We start from the raw sequence: 24,971 nt of genomic DNA on the forward strand, positions 1-24,971 counted from the left end.
GTTTTCTGTGCTTAATGCCAAATACTGTGCACCTTTAATATGGAGAACGATATTGTCTTTTTTCAAATAACTTTTAATGTACTATTGTGCCCTACTGCATGCAGTGTGTTCCTTATTTTTTGTTCTTGTTCTCTAAGTGTGTCCATGATTTGTAGTGCATTACTGAAAATAAAAAAAAAAATGAGTAAAAACATGCACTATTGCTCATCTGACTTTTTGAGTGTTGTGAAACTTTCAGCATCCCTGTAACATCGAGATGAAACCAAAAAGCTGCACTGAGGATTGCATCCAGTCTGTAACCTGGTTTGCCAGGTCTTGTGCTGCTAGTGTTTGGGGGGGGGGGGGGGGGGGGGGGGGAGGAAAGTGCGTGTGTGAGCAGCTCTCCAGCCCTCAGGCAGAGGTATAAATAAAGTCACAGTGCAGCTGGAATCTAGATGCATTCATTCCACTGCAGCGTACAAAGCAGATGGAGACACAACTGACCTAAAAAAAAAAATAAAAAAAAATAAAAAACAGGCGAGAGAGAGAGAGAGAGAGCGAGAGAGAGACACAGTCTTGCTACGGATCCAGGAAACACATTATGACCTTCTCACAAACATTTTTCCCGTAAAATCATTTGTTCACATAACAGTCCTGTCACACTCACATACACAACGTTTCGTGAATAAATTGCTTTCTCTTCTCACAGTTTATATCAAGCCAACACAGCCTATACATTTTTTTCCGCCCCAAAATAATAAACATAATTCATCAAAAGCACTGAGAACTCAATATGCAGGAAAATTCTATGTACACTGCAGTAGAATAAATTAAATTAAAAAAAAAAGAATATTAAAAAGTCTGTAGCTGCTCTGCCTCAAGCTAATGGAAGACTCTGCTTTGAAATTTCTATCCTACAGCGTTTCTCCTCAGTCACCATGCGTCTTTAGCTTTCCACGTTTTCCTTCAGCTCGGCAAGCAAACGTTCGCTGTTCGCCACCAGAGACCTGCAGCGCGCACACACACACACACACACACACACACTATTTTAACCACCTACTTATGGCGTGTACTGAACAAACTCAACTGAGAAGCAGCTTTTTTTTCCTTCACCTGTGACTTTCTTGCAGGATGTTTGACAGCTCTTTGTCTTTTTCAGACTCTTTAACTTTCTTCCTCAGACCCTCGATCTCCTTCTTCAGCTCGTCTACTTCTGTCTGCGCCTCTGAGGAGAATCAGAACAACACATGGTTTATTTAAGGAGGAGAAATACAATGAAATAGTTCTATTTTTTGGGGGTGTAAATCTTCATTTGTAAATCTGCATTTTTCATAGGATCAGCTGGGTTTTTTTTCCTACTTTGTTAACAAGTGGCCGTAATTACTACTCTTCATTATGTCATAACTGTAGGAATGGCAGAATAAACTGCAGTTTTTGAGAGCCGCCTCTCACCTCTGATCTGACTGATCGGCGAGCTCTTCATCATAGACCGGAGGTACTGCCGCTCCAGCTTGATGAGCTGCTTCTGCAGGTCGACGTTCTCCTCCAAGACGACCCTCAGCTGCTCATTCAGTCTGCCCTTTACGAACACAACAAACAAAATGTCAACGCCGTCCTGGAGTTCATTACCGTTTCTCTCCCAGAGTTCAATGCTCTCACCACCGCCGAGCGAGCCTCCTCCAGCCGAGCGGAGAGGCTGCTCATTTCGGTTCTGTGCTCTTCCTCTCGTGCCGCCGCTTGGAATTTCAGACCATCGGCTTCCTTTCTCAAGGTCCTGACCTCGGCCTCCCGGCTGGAAAGATCGCTTTCCATCATGGAGAGTATCTGGACCGCTTGAGCTGGATCCAAAAATAGAGAAGATGAGAGGATGTTTATTATGTCAGGCTCCAGTAATAAGACACTACATTCCTCGAAGCAAAGCAGGCTTCACTCACACAGGAAGTTGTTGTTATGATGCAGAGATCTCTCTCCCTTCCAGTGTCTGTCCACCAGGTTGAGCAGCATCTCCAGAGGTTTTCTATAACCACCCTGGAGGGTCGATTTAGAGAAACAGAGACTAAATATGACAGCAGAGAAGTGGAGGAGGTGAGAGGACTGAAGCGGATCTCTACCCGTTTCATCTTTGGGGCGTGCTGCGGCAGACTGGAGCCCCCTTCTGTCCTGTTGGAGTACGTCAGTCTTGGCGGATGTAAGATGGGGTTAGAGGGGTCAGACAGATTCAAACCAGGACGCCGCGGACTGGGAGGGCGAATGTTCATCAAGGACGCACTCCGAGGGCGGCTTGGGTCTGGAAAACAAAACAAATAAAAAAACATTGCAAGTGCTTGTTTAGTGACAGGATATGAGGTTAAATCTTGAATCTTGTGGGAAGGGAAACGCTTTGGGAAAGAAGGAAATTCTCTACAGCGATGCTTCACACAGAATAAATACAAGTGAAAATAGCAATAAGAGAAGACAAATTAAATAAGTAAGATTGAATATTAATATATATGAGGCTAAACTGTGACTAGTACAAACAGAAAAATGAAATTAACAGAAAAACACAAGAGGAACTATTTGACTCGCAACGTAAAAATAATTTGAGAAACTTCTTGTTTTCCAGACGTACTAATTTCAGCTTCAAATTCACCAACTGCAACATATCCAACTTCTGAAATGTAGTTTCTTCTGGCACATAAAAATCTGGGCCCTGTGATAAATAAGAGTTTGGGAGAATTCCCGCCTTACCGGGGTTTGGGGTGAAGAAGCCCCTGGCTGGATGTCTGCTGTGTTTGGGGGAGTCTCTCTGGTGGTCTGCAGGCACGGAGCTGGGTCTGTCCACGTACGGGCCAAACGACACTTTGGGTTTTTCAGCCACTTTTAGTGAGGTAGAGCTTTTCTTATTAGATGCTTTTTTCACGTGAAGCCCCTCGGACTCTGCATTATCTGATAAATGAGAGAAATTACAGAAGCGAGATAAACACACTGCTGTTGAACAGAAAGAGAAATGGGATTCTGTCTCCACCTGGTGGTAATCGTATCGATTCTTACACCGTTTTCTGTTCAGAAAGTTACAAACACACAATCCAAAATTACCTTTTTTAGTGGATGGACACCTGAGGATGGACTTTGCAGATTCCTAACAAAAGAAGAATATTTGTATTTCAGAGTGCGTGGCGGGTCAAACGGTGTTACAAGCAGGGAAACTTCAGTCACCATTTTTGGGGTCGAACTTCTTTGTTCTGTATAATCTTCTGAGTTCTCCTCTTTGGATTCTGAAATTAATCATGGTTTGGAAACATGAAGTATTTTATAAAAGTGACATTTCTGCAGGCTCTGACTGCCGCGTTGACATCTTACCCTCTGCTCCCTCATGAAGTGAGTCAGAGGCGATTCCCCTTTGGCCGGCGCTGTTTGTCTCAACAAAATTCAACACGATGTCGTGACTGTCAGTCAGGGGAGAGAGCCTCCTGGTAATGCGGTCGACTAAAGCCAGTCTCTGATTACTGCTTCTGGGAACCATGAAACAAACAGAAAAATCAGCAAAAACATGACTCAGGAAGAGAGCAACAAAGAACGGAAAGAAAGTCTTAACTCCAGTATTTATATGGTATTGAGATATCCACAAAAACGGTCAAATGAAATAATGTTTGTGTGTATTAAGCAAAGTAGTATTTATCTTTAAAATGACTAATCTGCTTTTCTTTCGTTGTTGTTTTTGCAAAGCTGACTTTGAGACTTGATGACTTGTCTTTTTTTGCAGACCAAGAGTTCAGACACCAGCTGAATTCTGGACTCGAGGCCTTTCTGGATAAAGCGATATAGAACATGGAGGAAGTAAAGAGATCCAACATGAAACTGAACCAATACAGTCAGATAAACTGATCTCATTTTACAGCCATCCATCGCAGTACTATATTGTCGGGAGAGGATTTTATTCAATATATGGAAGTTATTATGGAGACACAACATAAAAAAATGAGCTGCAAATATTGAATTGCAGTCAATTTCTATTATAGAATTTCACATTTTCCATTTACAAAAACATAAAATAAAAGACCTGTTTGTCGTATAACTTTCCTCAAAATCTGTTTCAGAAAACTAAAGGGTTTACAGTTTTTTTCTTTCTGGTGTTATGGTAAATGATTGGTGTTGCCGTCTTGAAATTCACTGGTGAGGCGCTTAAAATATGATGAAATGGAAGTAAAATATGTCAAAGAGCAGGTTCAATAATTTTATGATACTTAAAAAGCTGGTGATATTAACACATGGTCTCTTTTTCTACCTTTTGATCAATGTCATTCAGAAACATCCCAACAAATACATTACATATCGATCCTTTGGTCACTAGACTAATCAGTGACAAGTTATTTATTTAATTAAAACCTTCAGACACAACTGCAGCTTTTCACAGAGCCTATAACTTCTGATTCATCGTGAAAAATCACAGTTATTATCACAATTCCTGTTGAATTCAAAACGAAGAAACCGTGATCTACAAATAGATTCATCCATCCATTTATAACGTGATAACAAGTTGATAAATACTCCTTTGACTCAAAACTGTGAAAACTGCAGAAGTATTGACAGAATTATTGACATCTCCAGAAGAGAAAACACTTGATGACCTAATTCATTATTTCCTTCTCATTTCTGCAAGCTGTTGAAACTGTGAATAAATGCATCAAAGTGAATGAACCGAAGCTCCTCTCAGTTAAGTAATTCCTGCGCGGCGTACCTTTGATCTTCAGTGGGATTCTGAGAGGCGCTCTTCGTTTTCTTCCTCTTCTCCTCAAGAAGAAGGTCAGAGGAAAACTGCAATATTGCAGTTTTGCGCTCAGTGTCTCTGACTGAACAGCTATCTGGAAGGCAAAGCAGATCAAAACAGATCATAAAGGCTTTGAATCTGACACAAGACTTCCACATTTTGGGTGTGTATATGTTACCGAGCTTGCGCAGGTTGGGCATGGCGTGCACCAGATAAGGGCGGTAGTGCGGGTACGTTTTGGTGAGAGGGTTGAGCCGCAGGTCCAACTCTTTTAAAGAAGGCAGTTCGTAAAGAACTTCTACCTCTTCAAGGGAAGGGATGCAGTTATTGTAGAGTATCAGCCTTTCCAGCATTTTTAAATGTTGGATGCCCTAAAAACAGGAATACAAAATGTTCATATTAGTTATCATACAATTTATCTGAGAACATATCAATTACTGTTTCTGTCAACGGCACCCAGTAAACAAGTGCTGAAATTACTAATTAGAGTAAATTTAGTGTAAAAGGAAAGTGACTGTGTAAGGATTACATTTCAATTTTCCCTTAGTGGAGTGTATTTCCTGAAAAAAATATTGGTGTCAAAAGCAGTGATTTCTGTCCTACATTCAGAAGTAAAGAAAGAAAATTCTTTGGGCTTTCGATTTCCCTACCGCTACCTGTAGTAAATTTGTTTGAAATTATGAAAGCAGTAACTGAGAAATGACCTCAATGCAGTGACAGAAAATTTTACAAAATCACTAATTTGATTCAAACAAAAGCAATGGATGTAATGATGAGCACAGATGTGTGTTAATATTATCTACCCTGCAACACTGGCAAAGCACATTTTTAATATTGCTACATCTGTGTCTTTTCTCCTGTAATTTCCCCTTCTTTGTAACATGCAACACATCCTTGTCAGGTTAATTTGCTCCTCTAAATTGTTTATGGATGTAAGTGTGTGTAGTCAGTTATGTTAATTCCTGCATGTTTTCAATGTGGAACTGCTTAGACGCCCGAATTTCATGGATGTATGAACAGCATGCCTTTTAACAGTGCTTCCCCAGGCATACATCTCATTGTGGAAAATGAATTGCTGTTAAGTTTTAGCAGAGCTTAAGGATGGTCGGTAAGATATCCAGGTGTGTAGGAGCCAGGTGAAGTTTAGCTCGAGCTCTTCAGGGTTGGATAAGAAAAATACATCAGGAACAGGAATAACAACTAAACATGGACTCTTGGAAGAAATAAGTAAGGCTTAACACCTGGTTTAAAATTCAAATGTTTTGTACCTTTTGCCTTTGTGTCTCTGTGCACTGTATTCCAGATAATGCTGACGCTTTAGCAAATCAATGAAAAAGAATTGTGACATGAAATGTGAAAAACCTCAACAGAGACGAGAGCATTGCAGGACAGGTCCAGAGACTTCAGACGGACGAAGTTATTCAGAGCATGCCCCAGGTGTATGATCTTCTCCTCACACGTCCCCGGGAGGCTCAGTGTCCGGACATCACCTGTTTAAAACCATAAAAATATAAAACATAGATTTTACAGCGGTTTTCCGGAGCAGCAGACTGTTAATGCTGTGTCAGCTCGTCTACTGATGCTCAGGCCTGAGACGCTGCGGGGCCGCGACCGTTCTCCGCAATAAAGATTAAATTCACAATTTAACCTGTGACAACTGCTGCTATCTGGGAAATAATATCAGCAGATGAAACGTTACCGAGCCACGGATGTTTAAGACGTAATCTGTCCCGGATCCATTTTTCCGTCAGTGTTGTCAAACACTCCGCCGCCATGCTGTTCGAAATTGTGTTGCGTTCAAGTGCTACCGGTAAAATGACCACTGCATCGTCTTAAAAAAGACGATGCCTCTGATTCAAATATCACAAACAAAGTTTAAAGTGGGGATCAAATTACGTTTTAGCGGAGGTATTTTATTCAGTTATGATATTATGTACTGAATTCAATGCAGCCTTATTTTACAAAAGCTATGGGTCTTTTGCAGTCACGTGACCATGTCACGCCCAGGCGCCATGTTGGGAAGTTCGCGGAAGAGCCTGTCAATCAAAACAGTAAGACGTCAGTTGATGAGTGCAGCAAATTGATCATTTCTTTCAAAAAATGGATATTGAAAATAAGACAGAGAAGAAGCCCTACAGAGAGAAGCTCAACAAGGACGCTAGAGACCGATATTTGGTAAAGCTGACCTCTATTAGTAATGTAGATCCATATGAGCTAGCAGCTAACGCATGGACAAGCGATCCCGCCCTGTTTCCCCCAACAACAAATATGGACATCATTTGCTATCTTGTTCATGGTGTCAGTGCTTATACATTTGAAGAATTCCGAAACTATAAATCCCTCGAGGCTCATGGACTTTTTACCAACGGCTGGGTACAAGATTTATATTCATTTCAACCTGATGGATGCACTAACACTGTCATCACAGCAAAGGTAAGGCACCAGTAGCAAAAGCTAATCTAATGTGTACAACATGTGTATTTAATTGTACATCACTGTACTGTAATTTTGTCAGTCAGTTCAAACCTTCATAATTTATACATTTAAAATGCAAAACAGAATATAAAACAACACACCAACAATCATATCTGTCCACACTTCATCACCTACACCTAACACTCTTACTGAACCATTCTAAGTACTTTGTTCAGATCTTTTTTTCCTGTCTTTTTGATTGTAGGTTTTGCACTCCCAACGCCTGCGAGAAGCACCTCTCAAACCCTGGGCTATCCTAGAATCATCAGGGGCCATATCCTCCGCTCACTGTACCTGTATGGCGGGAATAGGAGAATCCTGTACACATGTTGCAGCAATGCTGTTCAAGTTGGAGGCGGTTGTGAGATGCAGAGAGACAGTGACAGTGACCGGCAAACCTGCATACTGGATGATACCAGGAAATCTTTCAAAAGTAGAACCACAACCAGGATACAGAATCGATTTCACAAGTTCAAAAGCAAAGAGAAAGGCTCTGAACAGACTCTTGGAAGGAAAAACTGTAGATCCATCTTCTATCAGGACAACACGAACAAAGGCAACAGGTTCTGTGTCAAAGGAGCAGTTGGACTCATTTTTTAGAGCAATTAACAAAGCATCACCTCAAGCTGCTGTGCTATCCTGTTTGCCTGAATATTGTGACGCATTTATTGATCCAGTTCAATCACTCACTGTACCACGTTCCCTTCAGTCTCTTCGTGATGTGACAATGGAGGGCAAGGAGATATCCATTTTGCGTGAACACTGTAAATCACTTGCTGGCAGAATCTCACTTACAAACGAGCAAGCTGACTACATAGAAAGTACAACAAGAAAGCAAAACAAATCTTCAACGTGGCATCAGTACCGTGCAGGGAGGGTCACAGCATCAAATATGCATTCTGTTTATGTCTCAAGTTTAGACAAACCTTCACAGTCTGTTGTTAATTCAGTATGCTATCCTAAAAACACAACAAACAGCTCCAGCGCCATTGAGTGGGGTAGACAAAATGAAAACCATGCCAGGGAAATGTATAGACTGCAGTCTAACAGACATCACTCTGGCTCAGAGGTGACACAGTGTGGTTTTTTTATTAATCCAAAGTTTCCAGAGGTTGGGGCCTCACCTGACGGACTTGTGCAGTGCAACTGTTGTGGCAGAGGCTGTATTGAGATTAAATGCTCATACAAATACCGTGATCTTACAGTGAGTGAGGCATGCAGTAGATCTGACAGGGACTTCTGTTTGGAATTACATGAAGGAGAGATTCGTCTCAAGCCAGAACACCCCTACTACAAACAAGTTCAAACTCAGATTTTTGTTACTGAGACTGAGTACTGTGACTTCATTGTATGGACAAAGAAAGACTTTGCTGTGGTGCGTGTTGCTCCGGATGCTGAACTTTGGGCAGCTCTTCTTGAAAAAGCAGAACAATTTTTTGTGTGTGTGAGTCTCCCAGAACTTGTAAGCTGCCATTTCACAAAGTTAGACAACAGGCCTGCACCAAGAGAGATTCCCCTTTCCTCCTGCAAAAAAAAGAAGAAACAAGACACAGCATCCCAGAATAAACACAAGCAAAAATCTGTTGAAAAGTTATGGTGCACTTGTCGTTGTCCTGAGAGCAAAGATGACATGGTTGCTTGTGATAATGAGAACTGCAAAACTGTTTGGTTCCATTTAAGTTGTGTGGGTCTGCAACTTGTACCTGCACAAGAAGAGACATGGTTTTGTTCGGCATGCACTAATAAAATGTAAGTCAGTGTTGCTGTAATAAAGATGGCTTTACCTGACACATTACTTTGTATTGTCTAATATGTTTGAATACAGAACCCACTGTTGAGATTTTTTTATAGTGAAAGAAGACAAAAACACCTGAACACTTGACAAGGAAAAATTTAATAACTTAACACTATCATTTATAGCCTAGACCAATTTCTGTTTGTTAAATGATCAGTGACATACTACTTACAAACAGTTGGGCAAAGATTTGTTAAAGCACAACACACTGTAACCACCTTATCCAAAAGTGTGACATCTTCGCCCTCACATGGCAGTATGAGCGAAATTGGGATTGTTCCCGCCAACAGCTTATACTTCTGGTTCACATTTCCAATCACTCGTTCAACATGGATTCGAAGGTGCGCTATTTTCCTGGTTTCCTCCACGTCTTTAGCATCCAACTGAGACATGCCTTTTGTGAAAGCTGGGACTTTAACCTCTGCACACAACATTCCAACATTTTCCTGAATGTCAAACCCTCTGTCAGCCAAAACAATGTCCCCTGGCATCAGTTTGTTTAGAAATCCACTATTCAGGGTAATATGCTTGTCACTTGTACGGCCCCCCCATCCTTTGGACAAAAAACATATGGCTCCTTTAGGTGTAATTCCTATAAGATACTTCATGGTGTGGTTGTGTTTGTAACTTGAAAACATCTGGGCACATGCTTTTACATTGGAAGGTCTCTCAGTGAAAATTTCAAAGCAATCAATAATAACAGCAACTCTGTTGCCAAACGATTGAACAAACTGATGTGGCATAACTTTCCGCAAAGTGTCTCTGTCTGGCCATATAATAGAATGTCGTAAGAATGAATATAAATGTGATACAGTATCATTGAAAACTCTATACACAGTACTTGTTGAAACAAGGAACAGGTCAGAAAGAACATAAACAGATACATCTAGTCGCAGCCGCATGAGTGTTAGAAGAAGCATTTGGAACGGTGTAAGCAGAGTCTTTTTGTAGGAGGTGACAGACATAAAAAAGGACAGCACTTCCATGTATGTTTGATAATTAGGCAGTCCTGTGTAGTGCCTTACTTTATCAGTGTCATTTTCAGAAAAAAATCCATCGCTGAACTTGACCCTATTAAGTTGCTGCCTCAGTTTTTGATTTTCTTCTCGAAGTCTATTAATTTCACCACTCTTCGTGATGCAGCCACTGCATTGCGATGTATCACTCTCCTGTTCAGGATGCGATTGTGCTTCACCAGTCTGATCTGTAATGGATTCTTCAGTCCCATCAGCATGCACCTCAGCATTGTCCAGGACATGATGGTCACAAAGTTCATCCTGCTGAGGCATGGTCTCCTGCTGCATGTTGTTTCTTAGCTGCTCACGGTTGCATCGTCTTTCACAGCGTGCACAGTCAGTTGGTTTGATGTCAGTGTGTCCCAGACGCAGCGATGGAGCCCAATCAGCATCACTCTCCATCATCTCATACGCTGGTTGTCCTGAAATCACATGATCAGATGAGAAATAAAAATGTTCTGTGAAGAATACGATGCAATACAGAATAATATTCATGTACATTTATTAATTAAATTGCTGATTCCTCCATGTTTTTGTCACTTTTCCTAAACCACGCTATTATGTGGCCAGACAGACACACTTGGTGTTAAGTTATGTCAAATCTGTGAGTGCAATTATCTGATAATAGGGTTGCTGTTGGTATTTATTGGTTTTAAATTTTCTTCAATCTAAAGTAATACAAATGCATTTGTAACTGATGGTATGAGTGCATGAAATTTAATTTAAAATCCAATAGGTGGCGGTGTTGCACTGTATGTAATTTTATACTGCGTTCATAAGAATTAAATTTCTACTTGAATTTATTTACTTAAATGAAAGGGGAAAATTGTATTTAACCATACCAGTTCCACTTCCGGGTGATGTCATGTCAGCATCTGAACAGCTGATGGCGGAAGATCGCCTCACTGAGAAAAGTTTATCTTGTAAAGCCAAGATGTGAACGAAAAGAAGACTTAGCCTTAGCCATACGCAGGCCAAAGCGATATGCTCGATTTTCCTTTGTAAATATGTGCATATACTGGTATTTGGGTTAATCACTTTGTTATGTTTTGTGATTAGTTCTACAATGTTTGGTGTGGTGTTGATAAAGCCAATGAACGTCTGTGAAGGAACATCACGTCTTCACTTTGTGAGTGAGACTGGAAAAGCATTTGTCTGCATAAAATACTGTGCTAACATTAGCATCACAGACCAGGAATACAAGCACAAAAAGATGTAAACAGTTAATATACACTTACCTTTATGGAAATGAAGGGAACATACTCGCATCCCCTCTGATATGTGATTGAAGGTAATATTCTTTCGCCTGACAGCGGCAACCCATGCTAACCTGCGCCTTCTGGTTATACTCTCCATTTGCTGTCCTCGATCTTTCCTATGGACAGGAAACCGGAAAAACTTTATACCCAAGTGTCTTGTGTTACTCGAACAGCCTTTCACGCAACAGTAACGCGGCATTTTAATTAATTAAGGACTAGCGGAGACAGGAAAAAAAAACACGGGAGGTATGCAGCCAGACTCTCTTGGGGGCTAGGCAGCTAAAGGCTAGCTCCCCAACATGGCGCCCGCTGTAACCGTGACGTCATGTGCAAGAGACCCATTATCTGCGGCTGTGGTGCACTGTAATAATGATGGAATGATTTATAATCGTTATCCTTCCTGTTAGTATTATCATAATCCTGAGTATTACTCGCATTTTGCAAATATAAATTTAGCATTTAGTGGTCGCAATCGGTAGCTCTTGTCCATCACCAAAAGCGCCTGATTAGTCGCGTCTGGTTAGTAGTCATGGTTACAGAATTTCGTATTGTTCATGAACGCGTCATTTGACGCACGCGCACTCGCTGTTACGGACAGTCACGTGTCCAAACAGACGCACTGTGGTTCCTGCCTCAAGTTTTTCCTTCTGAATTTTTACATAAAGACACATTTCCGATGCGTTACCGGTTTGATAACGACCGACATACACATGAATCGGAGGCTGGTGACCACTTCCTGTTCCTGTCAGTCACGCTGGCGTCAGTAGGCTGGTCTGTGGGTGTTTTCAGGATCAATGGCGTCCTGTGAGTCAGACTGGCTCTCAGCATGCTGTAACATCCTCCTGTGTGCCACAGCGCTGCACTGCTCCTACAAACTCTTCAAGGTGGGCATCAACCTCCTGCAGATCTACAACAGATTATCTTTAATTCAACTGTGCTTCCTTTTTTTTTTTTTTTTAGTTAAAACGAACTGCATTACACTTTGCTCGACCTACCGATTGCGCTGCGCATTTTACCAATACAAATTAACAAGTAGACAGTGATCGCAATCTGTCGATCGCAGAGGTGCAATCCATCGATCTGGCATGTTGTGTGGACACTGAAGTTGTTCCGTGGAAGATAGATCCATTACTTGCGCAGCACAATCGGTAGATCGCGCCAACACTTAAAAGTGCGTGAAATATTCAACCACTTTTTCCTCCCAGTTCAGATTTACTCATTAAAGTATACCAGCCACGTCAAACATACAGAACGTCCATATCACAGACAGCGCATCATCTTTTGGCAATCAGAATCTCTGCAACAAACCACAATATTATAATCATAATAATTATATTAATATTCAAATAATCATATTATTATAAACGATAATAATAATAATAATAATACTGTAATTAGTACCTTTCCTTAGTCACCTTTATTTTTTCTTTATGTGGATATTTTCCACCTGTTGCAGAGGCTGCCATTTACATTTAACAGCAGTCAAGTTCATCCTGGTGCAGGAACAACAGACTGACTTATTTTTGCCTGCTGACTGCAAACATTTTAACTAGCTATTTACACCATTTTTATGTTGGATACATATTATACTAGTTTAAATCTATGTCTTGCTTATCAGCTTTGCACTGTGCGTTTACTCACACTGACATGCTCCAATTTACTTGACAGCTGTCATCATGCGTTTCTCACCTTTATTAGTGCTACTAAGCTACAGTGTCGTCTGTTGCTTCCCTGCCCAAAGCTGATCTTCTCATATCACCATCATCACATGTGACAGTATATGAAGATCTGTTGGTCAGGAGAGTGATGGATGGTACAAGATCTTCAAGAGATACTTGTTTCAATGTTGTGTAAGGTTTAAATGAAAATTAAATGTTTTTGTTTTTATATGAAATAATTTTTAGATGTGCTCATCATGAAATCAGCAGATTTTAATTGTTGATCCTCCTCCACGTGTCGTCTTGTTTTTGTCTCAGTGCTCTGTCTCTTTCTGCAGAACCACAGAGCTCCTTCAGTGGGCCTCTTCGCGCTGGGGCTCTCTGCAGCGTTCTGCCTCTTTCGTTTTCACAGCTCATACCTCGCCGCCCTCCAGAGGGAGGCAGAGTGGGCCGCGAAGGCGCTGGCCCCGGCCCTGGTGTCCTTCGACTACCTCTGGCTCAGTGAGGACCGCAACACGGCGCGCATCCTGCTGTGCGGCTCCTGCCTGCTGCTCACGGGGGCAGACTGGCTCTCTGCGGACTCCCTGACCGTCATGACTCACTGCCTGGGCCTGTCGTCTCTGTCCTGCTGCCTCACCGTGTGCCTGTTTGCCGGGAATGCTTTAGGGGCCCTCGGGGGCGTGGCCCTCAACCTCCCCTTACTTGTGACTGTGAATGCTGAAGTGGACACTGTGGCGTCGCTCGTTTCTCCAGCTGCATCAAGGGACCTGTTGAACTGGATCATGAAGGGGTCGTTGGCGATCGGCTGTTGGACTTCACGGCTGGCGCTCGAAAAGTTTCGGCTGGATGTGAACGACCGATACCAAATAAGCTTTTGATTTTGTGGAGCCACGGGCGATAAAATCTGTTCATTAATGAAAATGTGTCGGGGAGAGTGTGCCTAACTAGTTATTCTTCTCAGATAACAAATTTATGTGTATGCAGTTTTTGAATGTGATATATTTTTGACTACAAATGTGTGTTACTTATTTTTATTCACTGAGAAATGCAACTGATATCACTTTTCTGATATATTAACACTAAATCGTTGTTACAGCAACCATTAGTTAGAATCAGTGTCTATCACACACTACATTTTTCATTAGCAAAACACAATCCTCCATTCAAACTTCATGTAGCGCCTTTCAGACACACAGAAGGCAATACAGAATACTTTACAGAATATATAACAAAAATCATTCAATGGATCACTAAATAAGTAAATACAAGTGTTATAATACAATAAATAGCTGATGGTGTTTCAATAAACAAAAGTAACTTGTGCAGGGAATTTCAAAAATGGCTAATCAGATTATATTTTTTAGATTTTGATGAATTCCTGTTATAGGAGTTATAATAACTCACATTGCAGACTTGGTTAGTTTTGATGATGAATGTTCTTGCAACAACTGTGCACTGAACAGAGTTCCTCCACACTCATGGTCAAGATTTAACCCACCAAGGTCAACAATGATGTATCACCATCAAGAGTGGAAAAAGAAATGATTTGGATTTGTGTTTACAGCCATTTGAAAATGATCGCTTAAAGAAAACATGTTGTTATTAATGTAATGAATAATAACATGACAAAGTTACACATCAGTCTGTTTTAAACTCACCTCTGTCTATGAAATAATAAACAGTATAGAGCAGTTTTCCGTACTGTATATGAAGAAAAGCAACATACGGACATCAACGCTGGTTTCCTGACAATAGAAAGAAACTGATGTGAGAGTGCAGCTGTAAAGACAGTGAAGCTGACAAGTAGCTTTTTCATCTTTCACTGAGTGTTTCAGTTATGCAACACATGTAAATCTGAAAAATAACAGCAACTTCAGGATCAAAGCCCATTTGTTCTGCAGCCTCAGCAAAACTTGTGTGAAAGCCCAGCATCTGGTTCTTACTTCACCATGACTGCGTGAAACTTACCGTTGCACTGATTTTTTTTTTCCATTTTCCCTTTTTTTTTTTTTTTTTTTGTTGCAGCTGCGCTGTTACCTGAAATGACCCCGTCTGTTCAACTCGCTGCCAAATAAATGAGTTATCTCCTTATCTCCTGCCCACAGTGCTGTCCGGGCCAGATATCGATATTATTCACACAGATTTGAAGCGGACACTGCAGATGCTCTCTCAGGGTTTCAGGGGTGTGAGCAGCTGCCTCAGCCGCTCACTGCAGTATGTCTGCCAGCATCTGTGGCTCTGCGCCTGTCCAGGACGCTGCCTTTCTTAGACTTAAAGGTGGGGGAAAACAATGATGCTTTTAACTTTACTGCTAATTTGGATAAACATTTGCAACTTTGAAGAGAGACAGACATCTTCATGATGGTTGTTCTTGGGAATTTTCACAATATTTCATTTTTTTGTCTATTTAATGGCCGGGTGGAAGTATCTAAGTATAATGTCATTTGTATTATTTTCTTGATAAAAATGTTTTGTAGCTAAGTTTAAGTTTTGCGTTTTGAATTCTCTCAACCCTCATAACTTTTGCATCACATATGAACTCTCATTCCATTTTCCAACACTGCAGTACTTATGATTTTTGTTGTTTCTTTTTCGATTCATGAATTTGGGTGATTACATCCACCTCTGATATTCATCTGCTGGTGTCAGCACCACCAGCTGCAGTCAGTCTGCATGTGTGGATCTGCCACTTCCACACTGCAGCGGATCGGGACGCCTCACTGAGCATGCTCGCTGCAGATGCAGCCTGTAGATGGATTAAAGGAGAAAGGGGAGGAGAGAGAGCGAGAGAGAGAGAGAGAGAGAGAGAGGAGTCAGAAGCAGCTCACGGTGCCGAGATGCTGTTGCAGCTGAGAAGAGGGACTGCACGGCTGGAGTTGACATTGACAGCACAGATGGAGCGTCACAGTGGAATACAAATGAGTGGGTTGTCAGATTGTCATCGCCACAGAGACGGAAACATTTGATAAGGTAAAGAAGACCGAGCTTTTCAACACAATGGAATGGAGCGAGCAGGAACAGAGGAAAAACGTATTTAACCTCTGGAGAAATCACGGTGAAGCCAGACCATTGTTACCTGTTTATCCCAATTTTCTCATTATTCATCATAGTGTAGTTCTGTAATAGAAAGCTATCTGAACTGAATGTGTGATTAATTCATTTGTCATTTACAGGGACTCTTGGATGAGAGGAGATGTACGCCTTCTACTCTCTCCTAGTCTACATCTTCTACACTGTCTTCAAAAAGGAGGAGGAGGAAGCCTTGGAGGGGGCGTGCGGAGCTTCCTCAGACGTATGTCTAGCCACCTCATGCCCATTTTTGAGGATCCGCTGTCAGACAAACAAAAAAATGTAACATGGGAAACATACATGTAATAAGAGGCATGCTTAATTATAAATGAAATAAGGATTGATGTTTCGTTGCGTGCAGCGGTGTGCGCATGCAGTGTGTAAATATTTTGCATGTGTTTTACTGTCAGACCCTCATATATGATGCTGTGCTTAGGCCCAGGAGCCTGGCCATGTTTCCATGGAAACAAGGAGCAGGAGGAGAGATGGCCACACCCCCAAAATGGGAAGAAAAGCTTGTGCTCGCCTTAGTGACTCAAGTGAGAGTGCAAACAGCTTCTCAAAGCATTTCAACACAAAATCAATGAGTAAACAGAAGGTGTTCATCTGACACCTGAGCCTTTATGACTGATTGATCAATGAATACATTTGTGCACATGCACGCGCCCTGATTCTGCGGTTTCTGTGATGCGATGTCGTGCAGGCAGCAGCAGTGAAAGTGACGAAGTGAGTGAGAACGATGAGGAAGAACCTCCCGACATCCCGGCATGCACTCCTCTGGCAGCCTTCCTGTCCTTCAAGCAGGAGGCTGAAAAGAGGAGAGCCTCTCAGGTCCAGCTGGAAACAACAGCAAAGGTAACACTACCGTGTTGTCTTGAAAGAGCGGCCCACCTGATGCTCTCTGCAGTGTCATGAATGCTGGATGTTTATACGTCTCCGCTGCACAGCTGGCAGAGTCTCCCCTGGTGGCGGTGATGTCCCACCTGCTGAGTTTCTTGGAGCAGTACTCCCACTTCCAACAACTCCAGCAGCAAGCTGACCAGTACCGGGTGCAGCTGAAGAGGCACCGCGTCCAGCACCGCCGCCAGATGAAGGCCCTGCGCGCCTCCTACCGCCAGCGCCTGCGGGACAAGAACAGCATCATCAGCAGCCTGGAGGAGGCCATCAGTCAGCAGCAGACCCCCAGCCCTCTGAGCGAAGGTGAGCCAAAACAAAGGCTGGGGGAGGGGAGGTTCATGAGAGACTGATGAAAAAAAGCAAGGAGGTCAGGGGTGGGGGTGTTTTAATAACGCACAGGAGAGTCAGTTGGCTGGATGGAAAAGAAGAGCAGAAAATTGGTAGATTTATGATTTGAGACGAGAAAGCGACCTGGATGATCAGATGGCTGAAGGCAGGAACAGATAAAGAAAGACTCTCCCACATGTTTGTTCTACTAGAACCAGATGTTAATGCAGCAGTTCTTAAAGTGTTACTGTATATGTTGTCATGAAAATGGAGATGAATTAAAAATGGTTTTAAGTCACAAACCAGCAGTGTAACAACTGTGACAGTCTACATATTAAGATGAATAAGATATTTAAAACAAAAACCTCTTTGTCTTGGATCTCAAAAAGCCTTTAACAATCAAAGTATATCTTGAAAAATGAAAAAAAAAATGAAAATATCCAAATCTTACCTTGTGTAAGAGTTGCAATATGGATTAAGTCTGTGAGGGGGCATCCTCCGCCCAGATAGTGAAGCTTCAGGGTAATGCTGTAAGCATGGGGAATGTTTACATTATTCTCTAAATGTATGAATTGTGGTAGGTGTCAGTGTCTGTCTTTACGTGTTTCACCTGTGATGGACTGCGCAGGGTCGACCTTCCTGGCTGGGGTAAACTGGTACTGGCTGATGGATGCATGGAAAATCAATTCATGAAGGCTTTTGTTTGTTTTTAATTTTGTAGGATATTAAATAATTAAATTTCTAATGCTGTATGTTTGTTTAAGATCCATTTCATTTGATTATTTTTTTTCCAGCCGGCAGCACACCGACCAGCTCTTCATTAGAAAACAGAGCGGATCCATTAAACTGGTCAGCGTCTTGGTGCACGTCATTTTGCACGAGCGCTGTCACAGAGGGCAGACAAACACAGCCTCAGATGTTTGTAATCTGCTCTGTTTCACGTTCAGCCAGATGGTTGTTTTGACCTGGATGCAGGAGGCCAGACGGACCGCTTTCACCCATCTATCTCTGCTCTGCATATGTTATGCTTGTTAACAAGCGCAGGAGTCCGTGATACTGAGGGCAGATTGCTGACCTGAGGCTGACTGATACAGCCTCAGAGAGTCACGTCAGCGTGCGGGATAAGATCTGCGTGATAACCCAAACTGGGCTACGTGCACCCCCAACAACAGGCGGCGTTCAAGCAAAGGATGTACTGTGCAACCATCGCTTAGTTTCTCTCCCAAAAAAAGGCATAATTGTGTCGTGAGGCTCTACTTTAGTGATTCTGCAGGGTGATTCTCTGACTCCGTGTCATGAATAAAACAGGGCAGCGAGCTGCTGTTTTATTCCCTGCAAATGGACTCACAAGGTCTGGCACATGTTAGGTGACACGTGGAAACGTGTCGAGCTAAAAATAGCCAGAGGTCCTGGTCCCAGCTCTTGCAGGGCGGTTTGGTTTGTTTGTTTAGTGTAACATGCTACGATGTGCAGGTCTGAGTGCAGCAGCGTCGGTGAGGCGCGTCGGCCTTTTAGCGTGTTGGCCAAGGTGTGACATTTCATTCAGTGTTTGGTTTAAATGAATGGTTTGTGCTCCGTTCGTCAGGAACACACCGAGAATTAAACAAAATCTCACATTTTGTTTCAGCTAACAGACATATTTCTGTGCACCACACAAAGCTGTTGTTTTAATTATTTTTCAGCTCCCCTGCAGACAGTAATGACACGGTTCTTTCAATTAGCTTAATGTCAGTGCCGCTGATGCACAGCTGTAGCCTCTTCTTCTTCTTTTTTTTTTTGACGCCACGACTCTTCGCCACACTGTTGTGACACAGCAGATTCGACATAGCACTCTGCATTGAAAATCAGACGTGACAGGGCTTGATATATCGATATATTATTAAGTGGGAGGGAAGTGAATAAAACGCTGCATAATAAAAGAAGAGTTTCTTGCATGGCATAATTGTAAATCTCCACTGAGGCTGCACGTGGGAAGTTGCACTTTAAAGTTAGCCCTGGGAACTGAGAGTAAACTTGCATCCACGATCATGGTTGAATTTACAGGAGCGCACAAGGGCTTCGAGTGCATTTTTAATGCTCATTAATAATAAACTCACATGCAAGCTTTCAGCCTCTGCTTTAGAAAACGATCCTAAATGAAAAGACCTCATTTGAGATTCAGGCCAATTTAAGGTCAAAGCATATTGACTGGAGCTATTTCTGGAAGGCTGCGTGTGAATGCGGCTTCCTGAACTGAATATGATTCCAATAAGCAGGCTGACAGTAAAGCTTTTTATTTATGTCCCGCAGGTGAGTATGGCAGTGACGCAGAGACCCACGCTGGAGTTCACAGGCTGGTGGAGTCTTTGTATGGCCTGCAGGGTGAGAGGAGCAAACTGAGAGGAGAACTCCGTCTGCTGCACTCGCAGCTGGAGCAGAAAGAAAAAGACAGACACTCACGTATTGAAGCCTTCCAGCAGCAGGTAAAGCAGTGCAGCGGGTTTATCCAAGGCGTACTTATTACAGAGGTCTAAATGCCGCCAAAAATCCACTAACAATCGATGCTGCAACGTCTTTAACAATATCTCGTATAATTACTCATTGTGAAATGAAATTATATGAATGCTTAATATTTCAATAACCCAAATTCCACAAAGGTTGGGCCACATGTACACACTGAGAGTATACTGATGATGTCTCATTAAGGCATTGCTTATCCAAACAAGTCTGGATACAGTGTCTGTATTTCAAGCTTCAGTTCATGGGATCATAGTGCAGTTATAGTTAAAGCTCAGAAAGGGAGACAGTTACAAATGTCTTTATCTCGAAAACTAAACTTTCAACTGTTCCATTGTTGCAGATCGATGAACTGAAAAGCTGCATCGAGGAGCGCGAGGAGGAGCTGTCCAGGCTGAGAACGGCCACCGTGAGTGCTGCAGATTATTGATCTGATCATTTGTCAAGTCTTTGACAGTTTGCACACCATCAGCAAAGCTGCCACGCCTGCTGCATCAGAAATAGTGTTGTAAACGCCAAACAGAGCTCAGATTAACACCTTAATTATGAACTATTAAAGAAACAGCCGCTGGCAGCTGTGAACGTATGAGTTATCGGACTGGAAGGCGGTTACAGTTTTATCCATCTCTCATTGTTATGCTGGAACCGGGCTGTTTGTCTGCTTTCCTCAGGGGGCCACAGACTCGGAGAAGCGTGTGCTGTGTCTGTCAGCAGAGAACGAGAGTCTGAAACAGAGTCTGAGCATGACGCAAGGCCTCCTGCAGCAGCTGTCAACCATCCCCTCCCAGTCCAGCACCATGCTCATCAAGGTGAGACTCAGCACAGCTCTCAGAGGAGGAGGGGGGGGGGGGCCGGCGGCATGAAGAGATGCAGACCGACTGATCTTTGTCACTGATTTGTTCAGGAGAACGAGAACCTCCGCAGCAGGGTGCAGCAGCTGGAGACGTCCCTGCAGCAGCGCGCTGAGCAGCTGTCACACCTGGAGCGGCAGAGCGAGCACAGCGAGTGGCGGCGAGGAGAGGAGCTGAGGAAGCGAGAGGACAGAGTGAGGGAGCTGCAGCTGGAGCTGGACAAAGAGCGAGCGAAGGAGCCGGTGGTGAAGGTAAAGCTCATCTGGAGGGGCTCCGGAAATCGATCTGAATGATGGGAGGAGCCTATAGGGGCCATTTTGAGTGAGATCTTTGAGACACAGCATATTGCAATGACTGCAAACTAATAAGGCAACAGCATTTGTGGCTGTTGGTTTAAATTATTAAATTATGTTTCATTGCTGAATATGAGACATAGAGAGAAAACTGAACAAGAGGTCCAAGAATACTGAAGTTAAAAATTGTGAAAATTTGTTTTTTGCCCATTCCATAGGAGCTTCAATGAAGGAACAATATAGATTTGGGCTCGAGATACACTAACCGTATGACTTCAAGTGATTCTAACATGATGTTCCATCTCTTCCAGTATGTCACACAGACTGTGGAGGTGGAATCGCCGCTGACAGTAAAGCAGCTCAACAAAGCCAAACAGAGAAACGAGCTGCTGTCCCAGAAGCTGTCCGGTCAGAATGAGCGCTGCAAACAGCTGGAGGAACACATCAGAAAGTCCGACGAGTACAGCTGTAATCTGCAACACAAGGTGATCAGCAGAGCCGCCACATCAACACTCAAACATCAATTCAGTCATTTAAAGGAATCTTTTAATGTGAGAAAAGTCAGAAGTTGTCAGGTGTTACATTACCTCTGATCGGTTTGGATTAAAACACCTCATTGATGCGGAATATCCACCACTATGTAAATTAGAACTGCTGTCTGCTTGCAAGTGAGAATAAAGAAATCAGGGAACAAACTGCAGATGTTTGTCCAGCTGCAGGATAAATGGGCCACAGAGTGTCCCGAGAACAGATGATCAGAAGGAATGAAATGAAAGGCACAAGAAGGAAGTTCCCCTTTGCGTCTGCAAATTCACAGACCGGTTTCTCCGACAGATGAACTAATTACAGAGCCGAGCCTTCGCAGACTGAGACGGGCGGGCTGACACACTGACAAATCGCTGTGCTGAACCTTTTATAGATCGCGGCATATGAGCGAGAGATCAGCAAGCTGAGAGAGGAGCTGCTGAAGGAGATCGGCCACCTGGAGGAGAGGAAGGAAGAGGCCGTGAAGGCGGCTGCCAGCTGTTCCGCAGAGCACTTCCAGAACCTGCAGGAACAGTTCTTCAGTGAGCCATGCTCTCTAAATCAACCCATAAAAGTTTAGAAGTTAATAAAATGGTCACTTCGGTGAAAGATGGATAATTTTCCTTCTTGTCAGGCCTGCAGAAACGCCTCACTGCACTGCCGCCAACTTTACGCTGCATGAAGACAGACTACGCCAGTCTCAGGAGTCAGGTCCGAAACTTCTCCGATTTCTATGGAGCGGCGATCAACGATGCCAAAAAGCAGGTACGCTTGGTGTTAGGTCACATCAGGTCATGGATTTTATGATAGATGGATGAAATAATCTTATTTTGCCATCTGTTGCTTTGCAGATTTCAGCGGCTATCAGTGAGATGTCTGAAGCCAACAAAGACCTTCTGGAGAAGTACAGGAAGGAGGTGGCGCTGCGCAGGAAGTACCACGAGCAGCTGGTGGAGCTTAAAGGTATCAGAAAGACAAATGCAGCTGAGCACTGCTGAACCGGTCGCTGACTGAATCCCCTCTGTGTGCTTTCAGGAAACATACGCGTGCTGTGTCGAGTGAAGCCCGTGCTGAAGGAAGACCAGCACGAGGAGGGTCAGTCCGTGGTGGTGACCACAGACCCCCACAACGAGTCCTCGCTCTCAGTGCTCAGCAAGGGGAAGGGGCGCGTCTTCGAGATGGACAAAGTGTTCCAGCCTCAGGCCACCCAGGAGGAGGTAGAGAAGAAGATGAGCATCAGGAGGAGGAAATGCTTCAACGGGACTGTGACGTGACGAACCCTTCATTTGTTTTCTTCAGGTCTTTCAGGAGATCGAACCTCTCGTCACGTCCTGCATCGACGGCTACCACGTCTGCATATTTGCTTACGGGCAGACCGGTTCCGGAAAAACATACACCATGGAGGTACATATGGTAGTATTTCACAGAACCTAAAGAGAAGTGGCGTGAGATGCAAACACGGTATTGTAATTTTGTCACCTGCAGGGTAGTCTGGAAAACCCCGGAATCAACCAGCGAGCCCTGAAATATCTCTTTGGTGAGATTGAGGAGAGGAAGGACATGTGGTCCTACACCGTCTCAGTCAGCTCTGTGGAGATCTACAACGAGGTGTTAAGGTGCGACATGCCGCATCGATTTCACATGTTCAGAGTGGTTAGATACTTTGCCTGAATTTTCTGATGTGATGAACTACAGATGAGGGAAATGAGGGAGTTTATAACAGGAAGCTTCACTTATTTGTATGTTGCTTTCCTCTAAGTGATCAGGAAGGACTTTCAGCATGAAACCAAATCTAATACGTGGATCAGATGACATGCCGGGACTGTGCAATCGCCCTGAATACCCGACACATTTGAATGTTTGCTTTGTTTATCCATCGGTCTGAGCCATGCTCACCCAAAGAAAGAGAGACAGAAACTGTAAACTCCTGAATGAGATGTCTGAGACGACATGACTGGAGGAAACATTCAAAACTGAGCAAACTGGAGCATCAGGCCTGTCCTCTTCTAATTTTAGAAAAAAATGTTTGAAGTTCCTGCCTCAAAGGCCAGAATGTTTTTCAAAGGGATTTTTTTTTTCTGTTTATTTACATTTTTAAAAAAGTGTCTTTAATGATGCTGTTGACTTAGCTACTATTAATTCCTTCGCTTCTTCTTTTGCAAGCCTAAATGAAGAATGTTGTTTTTCAGAGACCTGTTGAGTAAGGACGGAGAGAAACTGGACATAAAAATCAATCCAGACGGGACGGGGCAGCTGCATGTGCCGGGTCTCAGGGTCATCGAGGTCAAGAGCTTTCAGCACATGAAGAAGGTAACAGATCTGAACCTGGCATTTACCGAATTTCCGTTTGAACTATCCCCATAATAATCTTTGTCATCTTGTTGTTTATCAAGATTTTAGCCACAGCCCGAAGAAACAGGATCACTTTCGGCACTCAGATGAACCAGCACAGCTCCCGCTCCCACGCTCTGCTGTGTGTCACCGTTGAGGGCACCGACCTCGCCTCGGGGTCCAAAACCACCGGTCAGTCGTTCATGCACGCCGTTTTTCCTCTTTCAGGAGAAACTGTGTCTAAAAGGGATTTACAGAAATACCTCATGCAAATTCAGCGGCGGAGGGAAAACTGGCTACGAAGGCCGCGGCTCAGGTGGCTGAGTTCATTCATCTTTCCCCAGGCAAGCTGAACCTGGTGGACCTGGCCGGCTCGGAGAGGGTGTGGAAGTCAGGCGCCGAGGGAGAAAGACTTAAAGAGGCCCAGAATATCAACCGCTCCTTGCTGGCGCTCGGAGACGTCATTCAGGCGCTTCGGGCTCGACAGACTCACATCCCCTTCAGGAACTCCCGCCTTACGTACTTACTGCAAGACTCCCTGGGGAAAGGCAGCAAGACTGTCATGGTGGTGCAGGTGAGATCGCTGCTTTTAATCCAGTTCCACCCTGATTGAACTCATGTCAGTCTGTATTCTGATCCATATTTTTGTTGAAATTGCTCCGCCACAGATCTCTGCTCTGGAGAGTAACGTGGGAGAGACGCTGTGCTCCCTGAAGTTCGCTCAGAGGGTCTGCAAAGTGGAGCTGGGTCCCGCAGCCCGGAAGATCGAATCCGGAGGACAGTGTGACTGAGCGGGATCATCACTCACCCTCACAGCCAGGCACTTTTGCTACAGCGTCAATAAAATCTGCAGCAATTCAGCTCAAGGGCTAAAATCTCTGGAGGCCTGTGCAGCACCGAAATGCAAACCTGCAACTGAGGTTAAGTGCTGCGGACGGCAGCCTCCTCTTTGCCATTTCCCACTTCTGTTAAGTGGCAACCCTTTATTATTACATGATTTGCATGAACAACTATTTACTCTTCCAATCCGAGTGCCAAAACACCATTTGGTCCAAGATTCAATGCTTCCTTGAACCCGCAGCAGTTTTATTTAGTTTAATTCAAAAAACCCTCAGTGATCGTCACAAGTTCAGCAAGCTTTCAGTGCCGCAACATCAATTCTCCAGTTCTTGCAGTATTTTATCATCCAGCTATTAATGTCTGTAGTTCGTGAGCTTCATTGCCAACGTGGTATATTTTCAAAGGTTTGTAGT

At 43.4% G+C, this 24,971-nt stretch overlaps 5 protein-coding genes across 6 annotated transcripts; 3 read left to right on the forward strand and 2 right to left on the reverse strand.

The window, feature by feature from the left end:
• Nucleotides 1–57: 57 nt before the first annotated feature.
• Nucleotides 58–6,501, reverse strand: cep72 (centrosomal protein 72). The gene is made up of 14 exons (XM_030102530.1): nt 6,426–6,501; nt 6,089–6,216; nt 4,905–5,097; nt 4,697–4,820; nt 3,319–3,470; nt 3,175–3,233; nt 3,055–3,097; nt 2,707–2,904; nt 2,091–2,266; nt 1,914–2,007; nt 1,639–1,817; nt 1,432–1,558; nt 1,093–1,204; nt 58–986 (listed from the first exon to the last, which is right to left on the reverse strand). The coding sequence occupies exons 1-14, from the start codon at nt 6,499–6,501 to the stop codon at nt 926–928; spliced, it is 1,722 nt and encodes a 573-aa protein (XP_029958390.1). The 3' UTR covers nt 58–925.
• A 253-nt stretch (nt 6,502–6,754) lies between these two features.
• On the forward strand, nt 6,755–8,982 carry LOC115396585 (uncharacterized). The gene is made up of 2 exons (XM_030102524.1): nt 6,755–7,159; nt 7,407–8,982. Exons 1-2 carry the CDS (start codon nt 6,827–6,829, stop codon nt 8,952–8,954), a joined length of 1,881 nt encoding a protein of 626 aa, XP_029958384.1. The 5' UTR covers nt 6,755–6,826; the 3' UTR covers nt 8,955–8,982.
• A 171-nt stretch (nt 8,983–9,153) lies between these two features.
• On the reverse strand, nt 9,154–18,224 carry LOC115396593 (uncharacterized). 2 transcript variants are annotated; one of them, XM_030102539.1, is made up of 3 exons: nt 18,221–18,224; nt 11,251–11,387; nt 9,154–10,434 (listed from the first exon to the last, which is right to left on the reverse strand). In XM_030102539.1, exons 2-3 carry the CDS (start codon nt 11,366–11,368, stop codon nt 9,161–9,163), a joined length of 1,392 nt encoding a protein of 463 aa, XP_029958399.1. In that variant the 5' UTR covers nt 11,369–11,387; nt 18,221–18,224; the 3' UTR covers nt 9,154–9,160. The 2 variants fall into 2 exon arrangements, with proteins under 2 accessions (XP_029958399.1, XP_029958398.1); XM_030102538.1 differs by lacking the exon at nt 18,221–18,224 and having other exon boundaries at nt 11,251–11,610.
• LOC115396621 (uncharacterized) lies at nt 11,892–15,394 on the forward strand. The gene is made up of 2 exons (XM_030102579.1): nt 11,892–12,155; nt 13,268–15,394. The coding sequence occupies exons 1-2, from the start codon at nt 12,066–12,068 to the stop codon at nt 13,805–13,807; spliced, it is 630 nt and encodes a 209-aa protein (XP_029958439.1). The 5' UTR covers nt 11,892–12,065; the 3' UTR covers nt 13,808–15,394.
• Nucleotides 15,713–24,509, forward strand: LOC115396576 (kinesin-like protein KIFC3). Its single transcript, XM_030102509.1, has 20 exons — nt 15,713–15,899; nt 16,103–16,221; nt 16,435–16,537; nt 16,702–16,853; nt 16,946–17,198; nt 19,512–19,684; nt 20,062–20,127; nt 20,390–20,527; nt 20,623–20,820; nt 21,174–21,347; nt 21,782–21,929; nt 22,022–22,152; nt 22,239–22,350; nt 22,423–22,604; nt 22,687–22,791; nt 22,873–23,003; nt 23,577–23,697; nt 23,781–23,910; nt 24,063–24,292; nt 24,387–24,509. Exons 2-20 carry the CDS (start codon nt 16,123–16,125, stop codon nt 24,507–24,509), a joined length of 2,769 nt encoding a protein of 922 aa, XP_029958369.1. The 5' UTR covers nt 15,713–15,899; nt 16,103–16,122.
• The last annotated feature ends 462 nt before the right edge of the window (nt 24,510–24,971 follow it).

The sequence above is a fragment of the Salarias fasciatus genome, chromosome 11 (genome assembly GCF_902148845.1).
Source record: "Salarias fasciatus chromosome 11, fSalaFa1.1, whole genome shotgun sequence".
Classification (NCBI taxonomy): Eukaryota; Metazoa; Chordata; class Actinopteri; order Blenniiformes; family Blenniidae; genus Salarias; species Salarias fasciatus.

Coding starts and splice junctions, on each gene's coding strand:
- LOC115396585 (XM_030102524.1), top strand. CDS start 6,827: ATGGATATTGAAAATAAGACAGAGAAGAAGCCCTACAGAGAGAAGCTC. Junction 7,160..7,406: donor ACACTGTCATCACAGCAAAG/GTAAGGCACCAG, acceptor TTTTGATTGTAG/GTTTTGCACTCCCAACGCCT.
- LOC115396576 (XM_030102509.1), top strand. CDS start 16,123: ATGTACGCCTTCTACTCTCTCCTAGTCTACATCTTCTACACTGTCTTC. Junction 16,222..16,434: donor CGTGCGGAGCTTCCTCAGAC/GTATGTCTAGCC, acceptor TGCTGTGCTTAG/GCCCAGGAGCCTGGCCATGT. Junction 20,128..20,389: donor CCAGGCTGAGAACGGCCACC/GTGAGTGCTGCA, acceptor TGCTTTCCTCAG/GGGGCCACAGACTCGGAGAA.
- cep72 (XM_030102530.1), bottom strand. CDS start 6,501: ATGGCGGCGGAGTGTTTGACAACACTGACGGAAAAATGGATCCGGGAC. Junction 6,217..6,425: donor TCTTAAACATCCGTGGCTCG/GTAACGTTTCAT, acceptor GGTTTTAAACAG/GTGATGTCCGGACACTGAGC. Junction 3,234..3,318: donor ACTTCATGAGGGAGCAGAGG/GTAAGATGTCAA, acceptor GATTAATTTCAG/AATCCAAAGAGGAGAACTCA.
- LOC115396593 (XM_030102538.1), bottom strand. CDS start 11,470: ATGCCGCGTTACTGTTGCGTGAAAGGCTGTTCGAGTAACACAAGACAC. Junction 10,435..11,250: donor TTCCCTTCATTTCCATAAAG/GTAAGTGTATAT, acceptor ATGTGATTTCAG/GACAACCAGCGTATGAGATG.
- LOC115396621 (XM_030102579.1), top strand. CDS start 12,066: ATGGCGTCCTGTGAGTCAGACTGGCTCTCAGCATGCTGTAACATCCTC. Junction 12,156..13,267: donor GCTCCTACAAACTCTTCAAG/GTGGGCATCAAC, acceptor CTCTTTCTGCAG/AACCACAGAGCTCCTTCAGT.